The sequence below is a fragment of the Clarias gariepinus genome, unplaced genomic scaffold (assembly GCF_024256425.1).
Source record: "Clarias gariepinus isolate MV-2021 ecotype Netherlands unplaced genomic scaffold, CGAR_prim_01v2 scaffold_31, whole genome shotgun sequence".
NCBI classification, from domain to species: Eukaryota; Metazoa; Chordata; class Actinopteri; order Siluriformes; family Clariidae; genus Clarias; species Clarias gariepinus.
The window spans coordinates 1154853-1167789 of NW_026520998.1; the positions used below are offsets into that span (position 1 = coordinate 1154853).

Here is a 12937-nt window from a genome sequence, read left to right on the forward strand (position 1 = left end):
ACCAAAACATGAACAAAGGAAGTTGGCTTTCTGCTGGAGCATGTTACAAAAAAAAAAAAAACATTAATCAAATAACTTACACACACAAGGGACAAGTATCAAAACAGACAGGGGACTAAACATACTAGGAAACTAAACCAACAAGATGACTGAACTAACTAAACAAAATTGGATACAAAACATAACAGGGATTAAACAGACAAGAATACTTACAGACAAATAAACACACAGACGAAGAGACAAACTAACAATACACACTTAACTGAACAAGTGTAAAACTTAAATAAACAGTTCCATAAAACAAATGCCAACTACAACTGAATAAAACCAACACAAAACAAATGCCCACTTTACATAACCAATGCTTGACCCAGTTTCCCAGAACAAACAGCTATTTATACAGGAACTAATGAGCCACCTCGGTTCAGGTGAGCCTTGTCATCACCTGACCGAGCTGCATTCTGGGAAACTGAGTCCAAAAAACAAAACAAAAAACTACACAAACCACACATACACAGTTTTCAAGTGCACAGCGCCGTCTAGGAGTGATCGCTTACAACACGTGCTTACGCGCATGCACACAGAACACACACAATCCGCAGCGCAGAAGAGAGAAACATACACACACACACACACACACACACAACAACAACAATGACTGAGAGGGAGAAATTGATTTTTAACCTCTAATGAGACTTTCTTTTGCTTTACACGCGGACACAGACGTTATAAAAAACAGTACACGCGCGGTCTACACACACGCTTTCAAACACAAAATAAAATATGTTTTACACACACACGTGGTCACAGTGTTATAGTAAACAATACACGCAGGCACGGACGTTAATTATACCAGTGAGAGACAAGCACTAAGACTCAACAGGGGAGATGATTACCCACAATTCCGCAGCACAAGAGAAAGATTGTTGTGATCACATGACGCTCGCCATCAAAACAAGAAGCGCATGCGTGATACATGATACTCGATGCTTGTAAACCAAGATTTGTTTGTTTTTCAAGTCAAAATTTATTAAAAATCCTTGCTCGTCTTGTGGAATACTCACTAACTGCGTAACTTGCAATCCGAGGTTTCACTGTATATAGAAAAAGGCATTGGTCCTAATACCAATGCCAAATATGCCAAATTTTGCTTTAGTGTGTGTATAGAAGTTACTATTTACACTACCGTTTAACAGTTTTAGAACACTTTCTAACTCCATGATGGTTCCTGATTTTTATTTCTTTTTAACTCCTTTTCTCCTTCGAACAGTTGATATTGAGATGTTTCTGCTACTTCATAAAGACTTCATAACGCCTCTAATCTGAGGGGCTGTTAATTGGTCATTTTTCAGGCTGATAACTCTAAATGAACTCCTCGTCTGGGGCAGAGGTAGGTTTTGGTCTCGCCCTCCTGGGACGGCCTTCATGAGAGCCAGTTTCATTATGGTGCTTGACGGATTTTGCAAATGCACTTGACACAATACTGTTCTTGCAAGAACTATTACAGAAAGGCTGACCTCTGTGTCTTAAAATAACAACTAACTGTTGTTTTTCTTGTTTTTACGTAATTACCTAATTCCATATGTGTTATTTTATAGTATTTTAATAATCCCCAGTATTGTTGTAGAATGTAGAAAATAAATCACTAAACAAAAACAAAGAAATTTGCAAGTGTTCTAAAACTTTTGAACGGTAGTGTGTATCTGCAGCCTGATATTGATCAGTAAAATAAGACCTGGGCCAGAAAAGGGCTGTTCCTTTAACTCCTACAATATTTTATAAATATCACAAATCTAATCAAAGGCCAGTAATACTGTACGTCACTGTGTTAAAACTACTTACAATTGATGCTAAATAGCTCGAAAATTTACTTGCATAAAAAAAGACTGCATTTATATTCTTGCTAGTTGATGTGATGGCTCATTCTTTAAGGCATTAATTTATACATGAGAAATCTTTGTGTTTGAATCCCAGCACTAAAGACTTGCCTTTATAGACTATAAGTTTACTATTTACTTTCCTAACAATTTTCAAAAAATGATAATCTTACATACAATAATTCACATTGCACATAATGATTATTGAATATTAAAAAATTTTTATAGATAGTGTTGGCTCTTACTCCATAATGGACCACAAACATGTATTTCTGTAACATGTAAATCTGTATTTTCTTTCTGTACAAGTACAGTATTAATGCATGCAAGTTTTTTAACATTGAATGAATTGCCTTGTTATAAAGTTTCCTACTTAAATATTTAATCATATTAATACGTAGAAATATGCGCTCAAGTTATAAACTACTGGTTGTAACAATTAGATATTGTTAAAATAATAAAATCAAACCAATTACTAGGAAAGAAATATTACCAATAATCTACCAAAATTTGATAACGATAGAGCTATAAGTATGTTGTCCAGTAGGTGGTGCTATACCTGCTCATGCTGACTGGATAAAGGTTTCGACATAAGCGATTAATGATGTGCGCAGGAACTCCACCTCATTCCTTATTCGTTTGGTGGCAAGCGTCAGGTGAGGTTTTTACCTTCTCTCTCTGTCTTAATTTTTAAATATTGTCAGGACTGCCTTTGTTTGGTTTATTTATTTATATTTGTTTATATTTTTATTATATACTGATTTTTGTTAAAGCCAGGCAAAATTCATTTTTAAACACTTTGTTTTAGGAGTGTATTATTTAATTCCAGTTAACAAATCAAATGGAATAAGCTTCCATTCGATTTGCCAGTTTGTTATTTTATAACTTGCCAGTTTTTGTTACATAAAAATTAAATCCTAGCAAAGTTCTATCTTACTGATCGCCCACAGAAATGCTGAGATTTAGTACAACTGCTTTATGTTTATAGCTTAAACATAAAGCAGCTACAGTAAGGGAAGTCTGAGTGTTATGTAAAATAATAACTTTGCATTTGACCTTTGATTCTATTTGCTTATCCTCTTAACCATTGTGTATGAAGAGTCTGAAGAGAGAAAATGTCTGGGACTGGTGAGCAAAGTAAAAGGTAAAATTCCACGTTTACCTTCAACATTATTTTCATTACTATATATTCTTGTTTTTAGAAGCTTTAAAGTATCACCAGCACTGGTTTGGCAGCATTTGGGAGTAATGATGCATTTTAATAATTACAAACACAATCATGTACAAAAGAAAGTTAAACAAAGAGATAACATCCATTCATGACGCTACTGTAAAATATATATGGCTCTATGAACACATATGCAAAAACATTAATGCCTCATCTGTCATTGTCACTGCCACATACTTATACTATAATGAAGTGCTGTCGTCATCTTCTAAAGTGAAACTGAAACTGGTAGAGTAGGAGGAGTCTGATGAGATTTCGTGTGGTTGTTTCCTGATCTATAAACTAATGTTTGCACTTTAAATAAAAATGTTTTGTGGACAACAAAAAATGTAGCACTTTTTTCTCTTGTGTTCTTGTTAGTTAAATAAATAAACAAATCATAAATCTGTTTGTGGAACTTCTGTATAAAAGCGATATCACGCTTGAGGTTGTGATGTCGTATTGAATATTAGCATGGCTGTGATATATTCAGCATTCGTGCTGTAAACACTGTGTCTATGGCTGCATCACACAACAGCACTCGCTTTTAATTATCGCCATTATGGATGTAACATTTAACCTTATGAATTATGGCTACTTTTTTCCTCACTCTTTCTTCTTCGCCCAACCCTGCATGGAATCGTCATATACTAAATTGCATATTCACATTGACACAAATACATTTTTGGGCTAATTTATGCATAGTGACCAAACTGTGAAAGGTGGAATTATAGCATTTTATTACATATTAAAATCATACTACAGTCACACTGATATAATCAAAACAATTTAACATGATATTTGGGCAATTGTGCACTTTGACACCATTATGATTTAAAAATCAACCACCCAACCAAACAAACAAATAATATACAGTACACAAAACATTATTTAACAGCTTTTATTAATTGTTGCTTTGTTTGAAACTAAATTTTTTTAATCAAATCAAATTTGAATTTCATTTGTCACATACACAGCCATACACAGTATGATATGCAGGGAAATGTTTATACAACCGCCTTTGACCCAGAATTTAAAAAAGAAAAAGAAAATATTAGTATTATAATATTAGTAGTATGATAGTATTTAAATTAAAAAAAAAAGCAATATGAAATGTGAGTATGAAATAAAAGAAAACAACAAACAAACAACAAAAACCAGGTGCTGGTTATGAATAAATGAACTAAATACCATAATATGCTTTTGTTTGTTTGCATAAACAGCAATCTGTTGCTGATTATGATGTTTATAACTGACCTTTATTCCTAACCTCTTTAAATGCTATCTCATATTAGTCAAATAAATCATCAAAACTCTTGTATTGTATTCTTTAGCTCTGGTTTCAGAGTAAGATGTCTATGATTCTCTGTATTTTATTTTAGAAATGATAATATGTGCTTTTATTTGATAGAACAATTGATTCATTAATGGAGTACAAGATGAACCACAGGAGTCGAGGTTTGGCACTAATCTTCAACCATGAACATTTTCAATCTCCATTTCAAAAGGAGCGTCGTGGCACAAATAGAGACAGAGATAACCTTTCAGAAAGGTGCGCAGTCATTTACATGATAATGTCATCCTTCTGTCATTTCTCTGTGTACATTTGTTTTATATTTTGAGATTCCACTATGCATTTAATAGATTTTTTAAATATTTTAAATCCCTTAAAAAACAAAGTAGATAAAATTATTGTTCCTTTTCAGCCTCTGCTACTTTCCTTTTTTAAATTTTATTTCAGATTTAAAGCCCTAAATTTTGAAGTGATCTCTCACAATGACTACAGGAAGGAGCAGGTGCTCAAAGAATTACGTAAAGGTAAAATTCTTTAGAGTTTCCAATTTTTTCATGCTTCTGAACACTGATTTGTATGTTGCATCAACCTTATCAACTTTTAAACACAGCTGCAGCAGCCGACCATGCAGATGCCGACTGCTTTGTCTGTGTTTTCCTGACTCATGGGGAAACCGGGGAAATTTATGCCTCCGATGACAAGATTAACATTAAGGAAGTGACAGATATGTTCAGAGGAGATCAGTGCAAAAGCCTTGTAGGAAAGCCCAAGATCTTCATCTTCCAGGTGACTGTAATGTCATTTAAAAAGTACTGATTAATCTTCTTTTACAACAGTAAACTGTACATTTTACAATAATTTATTGGACATACACCTGGACTGTGTAACGAATAGATGAAGGTGAGAATGCAGATGCAGGCTTTTTTCTTTTTTATTTAAACAAAGTAAATTGTATAAAAAACAATCATAAACGAGGCTGACAACTCAAGATATTTGTTAGTGTTAATATTTAATAATAAAAAACTATAAAACATTTACAGCAAATTACCTTGAATAATATTAAATAACATGCAGCATAACCCAGTACATCTGTGCAATTGGTTTATACAGGATACAAATGGACTGAAGGGTCTTGCTCACAAAGATTTGAACACACAACCTTCTGAGCTATATCACAAAGCCTTAACCAGCAATCCACAACAATTAACACAACTAGCAAGCATTGACTAACAACTTTCACTCCTTAACTAGCTCCATTAAAACTGCACTAATGCACTACGTGTTCAATGCTTTGAGTTACAGAGCAGAAGTCTGTGTGCAACAGGTTGCCAGTAAATTACTGAAAAATCCACTTTTTCATGTATTTTTTTGTTTGTTTGTTTCGGGGTGGTGGTGGTGTTTACATAACCTAGGCAGGGGCCTAAAGATATAATTACACAGACGTACAATAATTACAGCACTCTAATTCGGTTATATGTATGATATCTGTACATGGCTAAATCTGCAGGCGTGTGCTGGTAACAAATATGAAGAGGCAGTGACCGGTATGATGGCAGGGGACAGTGATGATGAGGACGAGGTGGAAAAAGCAGCTAACATCTACACCATCCCAGCCGGGGCAGATTTCCTCATGTGTTACTCTGTAGCAGAGGGTGAGTATGAATGAGAGTGTGAGACTTAAATAAATATAGAGAAATATATCCACTACATTTACTTCATCATATCTTATGAGTGATCATACCTCTCTCTCTTATGAACCTCAGTTCAGTTAAGGCTCATAAATCATGTCAGATGATCACGATTCCTAATTACAAGTTCTTGTACCTGAATATGTGGCTTTTTCTTTACCTATTCATAATCACACACTCAGTATATACATATAAGTGTTGTATAAACATTATGAAGAACCTTTAGAATTTAAATTTATAAGAATCCCTAGAATGTCCTAATGTATCTTGGTTATATAAAAAAGCACAGTTTATATATATATATGTGTGTGTGTGTGTGTGTGTGTGTGTGTTTGTGTGTGTGTGTGTGTTTGTGTGTGTGTGTATTTCTTCTCTAAACAGGATTTGTTTCATTTCGGCACACAGAAAATGGATCGTTTTACATTCAGGATTTATGTGAAACGCTGCTTCATCATGGCTCAACTATGGAGTTCACCGAGCTCCTAACACTGGTCAACATGAAGGTTTCTCGTCGTACAGCCACTGTTCACAATAATAAACAAATGCCCTGCTTCACCTCCATGCTGACTAAAAGACTTCACTTTAGGTCCAAGTAATAATGAAGCACCCAAACCCAGTTCATTACTGGTCATCATTACTCATTTATTGATCAATAAACATTTCATAATAAAGTTTCAGCTATTAAAACTGTTTGTGGGGTGAATGAATGTATGTAATGAATTTTTTCTGTAAGATTTTCACGAGGTTGTTTATAGACATAGTTTTGATGGTAGTTGATACAGTAGATGTGTTAGGTAGATGGAGGTGGAGCAAGTGCAGAGTGTTTTAATAAGAACAATGTATAACATTAAACAATAAACATGAAAACTTTGAACATAAAAACACAAAAACTATAAGTAATAATAAATGTGATCATGAGCATGTGACTACCAGTGTCAGACTAGTTTTATAACCCTCCTATAGTTGAATGTAATGTCATTTTAAAGTGCCGTTATCTCCAAACAACTTCACCTCTGTGTCTGTTCTAAATTTCAGCAATCTATTAAATCTAGCTGCAGCTGTTAAATTGATTTAATTGAGCTGTTATTAGATTGAAATTATGATCTGCCTTAGAAGCTCTTGTGAATGATTTTTTATTGCATATATCAATATCAACATGTGTTTTTAATTAGATACAACACTATAGTTACATTTGTCCTATTGGAAAAGCTGTGTGTTACAAAGCTATTAATGATGTTACTTGTTTACTTATATTGTGAACCTTTTATTGTAAAATTGTCATTTTTTTATAAGAACTTTTTAAAAACTGCCTTTTTAGGCACTCCAACGCTAACATTAATGAATAAAAAACAATAAAGCAAATAAATAAATTGACAGTCCATATTTCATTATTTAGTAGCACCTCTCTTGGTGAGAATGACGGCACTCAGAATTTCTTTTACCACTCTTCCCTGTAGAATAGTTTCTATTTACTAATTGAGATTATTGAAACTGCTCTGTGAAATGCCCTCCCTAGGCAGATAAAAAAAAAAAAAAACGTATTCTGCAAACTTTTTTTTTTTTTCAACCCTCATGCTGTGTTAGTTTTTGGCTCACACTCATAATGTTCCTGGTTACTTTTGACTAAAATCATTTTATTCCATTATAAATCCATAATAATCCACATATTATCACCTAGTCAAGTCAAGTTTATTTATAGCACACTTAAAAAACAACTGAAGGGAGAAATAAAACGACCAGGATTAAACAACCTTAAATGGAAGCAAAGAAAATTCAACTTAACAAGTAAATAAAACCAGTTAGTGACAGTTAATAAAAACAGTTATCAAATTAAATTATACATAAATAATTGAAATATGTAATAAAAAAAACTTCTGTAATTAAAAAGTAAAATAAACAATAAAAAGAATAAGGGAAAAAATGTGTCATTGATGTGAAAAGAAGTGAGCTTTTAGTCTGGATTGTAAAGTTTCTAATGTAGAGGTGCTGCTCTAATATTAAATGGTAAACTGGTCCATAATTTAGGTGCTGCGACAGCGAACGCTCGGTCACTTCTGAGCTTTAGTCTAGACCTTGGGACAGAGAGGAGTAACTGGTCTGAGGATCTGAGATTTGTTAATATTGTATGTGTTTGTAAAAGCTTAGAGATGTACAGATGTGTAAACCTATTCAGTGACTTATAAACAAGTAATAACATTCTAAAATCAATTCTGTAGTGACCCGCAAGCCAGTGAAGTGACTTTAATACCGGAGTGATATGGTCACGTTTGTGTGTGCTGGTTAAAAGTCGAGCGGCAGAATTTAGGACAAGCTGTAGCTGTCGAAGAGAGAGATGACCGACTGATTCCTGTATATAACACATTACAGTAATCAAGTTGAGATGAAATAAAAATAACCTAATGTTATGATCAACTTGAGCTTGTGTAAACCTTACAAATTTCGAACTTGTATTTGCGTTGTGTGTCCTGCAGGCCTCATTTACCTGAGCTTATGGGCGTCGCTAGGACATTTGAACTCAGCCCCCGTATAAACTCTGCATCAGTGCAGTTCTTTCTCATAAATACAGTTTACTAAATGTCATGAGGGATTAATCAGTTAAATCTTCGCTGTGTTCACCCTCATCACACCAGCTGTTTCCTCTAGTGAAAATGAAGCCCTTAATACATCATACTCTATCAACCTATAGTCTACTTTATACAACAATCATGCCGTCGCTGTTTTAATTGGAAAACCTGACTGTCTATATAAAACATTACACAGTGCATATGGCATTAACTACCATAGAGTTATACACATAAATGATTAAACATAGTGACAGACAGCATTCAGTGCCCTCGCATAAATAAATATTATATTGTATTAAATAATGTCCCAAATGGTAAAATACATTTATTAGCCTTAGAGAAGGGTTTTTGTCACTTTGATTCAGAAAAAGTTACTTTTTTTTAATGAATAGAAACAACAGAAGAAAGATATTAAAAAGAGGCTTTGTGTAATTACATTAAAACAATGTTTGTCTATATTAATGAATTTGAATAAATAGCCGAGTAGCTATGACATTTTAAGGGGTTGAATAGAGAACCTACTGTCTTATTTATGTAGCTAAAACACTTAATTAAACTAGATAACAGGATCAAAGTTTTAATATTTATATTTAACTGTAGATGGAAGGTTTTTCAAGTCACAAGTCACTACTCCCATGTGACCTGAAAAACCTTCCATCTCCAGTTCTCTGCTCAGTTCTCCAGTTCAGTTCTCTGGAAGCGGAGCCTCTCAGGCACATTAACACTGGGTTCCCAACATTGATTGAAGTCGTTGCATCAGAAACTATTTTTGTCACATTTTTTATGTCTGCCAGTTTCCAACAAAAGGCAGCAGTATTGTCAAAGAATGAACAGATAAATATTTAACCTTATTGGCACCACACAGTTTATTCCAGCCTCATACTGTAGGTGTGTTGTTTATATTGATAATCAATGTAAGTTTAAAGTTATATGCTGTTTTCTGGTTACATTTTTCTGATTGTACCTGTACATAGAAAAATGTTTATATGGTAAACAGCGTGTGTGATCAAGAAGACTCATTTTAGTACTGATTCATAACAAGCCAAATATGTGTTAAACATCTGTGGGGGCTGAGCCCCCTTAACTGAAAATCCTAGAAACGCCCCTGCCTGAGCTTATACCACTCTTTTCTTTTTCAGAAAAAATAACAATTATTATAAATATAAATATATAAAATTATACATATAGCTATTATTTCACTATTACAAACACTAAGATGAAAGCTATTGTACTAATTGTCACAAATTAATTCACTGAAATGTTTACCAAAGTCAGCAGTCAAATTTTCTAAACTGTGGCAGAAACTTATGTTTTCATATTCAAAGATTCATATTCTAAAGCTGAGTAAAACTTGTAAGATTGAAACAATGTTGCACTTTTGTTTTTTAACAGTTCTGCTTCCCATTGCCTAAAAATTATACAGTATAGGTCCTAGTATATAGAAGGGTCGCTTTTATTTTTAAGGTCAGAGGTGATAAGCATTTCACTGCATATCGTACTGTGTATGACTGTGTATAGTATGTGACAAATAAAACTTGAATTTGAGATGATGATAAGAAGAAACCTAGGGAGTTGAGGAACCAGACATGACAGGGAACCCATCCTTATCTGGGTGATAACGGATAACAGGGATTGATCTGCACTCATACTGTGTGAGACTGGAAGTTCAGTATAACAGGAGATGTGATTAAGTTCAAATGGAGTCCAGTTCGTTATTGGAGGCTCAGGTAGACTGTAGGAAAGTCCTGAACTAAAGTATTGAGCAACTGCAGTCCTCATAGAACAGCTGTTAGCATCAGCCGAGGCCAGGACCGTCTTCATGAACTGTCCCCAGTCACACGCATTTCAATTAAATTACTAAAACAGACCTTTCTAAGTATTTCCACATTTTTACTTAGCTCGGGGAACAGACACAGTCTCAATATGATGAACCCTGAGTGACGACTCTATGCAGCTAGCAGACGGTTGGTTTAGCCTGTCTCTCTGCTCCCTGGCCTGGCCTCTGGATTGTCACCGATTAACTAGGTCTCTTCTGAGACTATGAGCTATACTACAGGAAATGAGAGCAGCACCTTCCCGAGTGGGATGGACACTAACAGGCCAGCTTTGCCCTCAAAGTCTTCCAATTGTCTATGAAGCCCACATTATTTTCGGAGCACCACCTGGACATCCAGCGGTTCAGCTACCATAACCTGCTGTAAGCTATGTCACCACGTCTTATTGGGATGGGACCAGAGCATACTACTCCATCGGATATCGCCTTCGCTAATTTAAACACCTCTATGAAGTTATTCTTACTAACCTCTGACTGACAAAGGCGTACCCAGTTGTGTTCAAAATCATAGCAGTCCAACATCAGTAATCAGATCTATAATTGTTTTGGGGAGAAATTATATTTCTTCATAGTAAATAGTTTACTTGTAGATGTAGTGGAGTAATAGAAACCAACAGACCCAACAGTCATGATTGGATGCCCCTGTTTCTGTGTAATTGAATTATTAATTGAAAAGGGGTATGTTCAAAATAATAGCAGTGTGGAGTTCAATTGGAGAGATAAATTATTCTGTGAAAAACAGGCATCAAACAAGTTCCCCTTATGTAAGGATAAATGCACAAAAGGTTGTCCTATGCATTTTCCCTAAAAAGTAAAACAGGTAGTTTTAGACATTGTTCAGAAGAACAGCGTACTTTGATTCAAAAGTTGAGTAGAGATGGAAAAAAAACATACAAAGAAGTGCAGAAAATAATATCAATTGCTTTAAAATGGAGATCAAAACAAGAAAGATGTGGTAAAAAAAAGGAAAACTACCATTCGAATGGATCGAGGAAAAACAACATTGGCAAAGACTCAGCCAATGATCAGTTCCAGAATGGTCAAAGAACACCTAAAGTTACCTGGGAGTACTATTACTATTAGAAGACGACTATGTGAAGTCAAGCTATCAGCAAGAAGTCCCATCGTTGAAAAAAAGACGTGCTGAAGAGGACACATTGACTGGCCTAAAGAGAAATGGGGCAATGTTTTGTGGACTGACAAAGCAAGGTTGTCTTTTTTGGGTCTAAAGGCCGCAGACGGTTTGTCAGGCCCCCAAACACTGAATTCAAGCCACAGTACACTGTGAAGACGGTGAAGCATGGAGGCACAAGCATCATGATATGGGGATGATTCTCGTACTATAGTGATGGGCATATTTATCACATTTCAGGGATCATGGATCAATTTGAGTCCATCAGAATACTTAAAGAGGTCACGTTGCCTTATGCCGAAGAGGAAATGCCCTTAAAATGGGTGTTTCAACAAGACAACGACCCCAAACACACCAGTAAGCGAGCAGCATCTTGGTTCCAGACCAACAAGATTGACGTTATGGAGTGGCAGCCCAATCCCCAGACCCTAATCTAATAGAAAAGTTGTGGGCTGACATTAAAAATGCTGTTTCTGAGACAAAACCTAGAAACGCAGAGGAATTGTGGCCTGTAGTACAAATGTCACAGATGTAAAGCAGTTCTCAGAAACCTGGTTATACAACTAAATATTAGTTCAGAAATGCACAAGAAAGATTAATCTTCAAGCATTTTTGTTTTAACGGTAAATTGATCACTTTGTAAAGATGAATGATGACATGGCTATTTTTTCTTCACTTTCTGCAAACTAATAATACATTTAGCACATTTTTCTTCATGTTGTGATTCAGAATAGAACGTGCAGGGAGTCCAATGCATTTACAGTATGTGATTTAAATTAAAAGTTATTATATGGATATGGAGCTTTACTTACTTTATTCAGCACACTGCTATTATTTTTAACACAACTGTATATCATTAGCTCCAGCATGTACCACTATCTTAGAAATTACCTGCTATGTCCGGTGCTCTGGCTCCCGGGATACACCTAACCACTGCCGCTGGTGCCGCTAAAGGCCTGGCTAATTTTACATGTCTTAGTATAGAGTCTCCTATAACCAGAGCTCTTTCAGGTTTCTCAGTGGGTGCATCACTGAGGAGAGCAAACCTGTTGAACACGTGAAGCGCAGAAGAGGTGTGCTCCGGTGGGCTAGCCTTAGAGTTAGCTTTGGCTGAACGAGTATGCCGCCAAGTAGTCACCCACTCGCCCCGTTGTGAGGGCTCTAATGCTGGAGTCGGGGGCTGGTTATCTCTGCCTGCGGCACCCAGACTGTCCGCTACAGTAATAACGCTGCTCTCACACTCTCTAACCCTCTCTAAAGTCTGGATGCGCTCCTCTAACGCTGATATCTTCTCCGTCAGAGTGCTCACTAACACACACCTATCACAAGTAAAATTACCAC

The 12937-nt window shown here is 35.4% G+C and overlaps 1 protein-coding gene across 1 annotated transcript; it reads left to right on the forward strand.

The window, feature by feature from the left end:
* Positions 1 to 2494: 2494 nt before the first annotated feature.
* LOC128517017 (caspase-6-like) lies at positions 2495 to 7334 on the forward strand. Its single transcript, XM_053490749.1, has 7 exons — positions 2495 to 2533; positions 2977 to 3021; positions 4496 to 4636; positions 4826 to 4902; positions 4989 to 5164; positions 5886 to 6030; positions 6448 to 7334. The coding sequence occupies exons 2-7, from the start codon at positions 2993 to 2995 to the stop codon at positions 6660 to 6662; spliced, it is 783 nt and encodes a 260-aa protein (XP_053346724.1). The 5' UTR covers positions 2495 to 2533; positions 2977 to 2992; the 3' UTR covers positions 6663 to 7334.
* The last annotated feature ends 5603 nt before the right edge of the window (positions 7335 to 12937 follow it).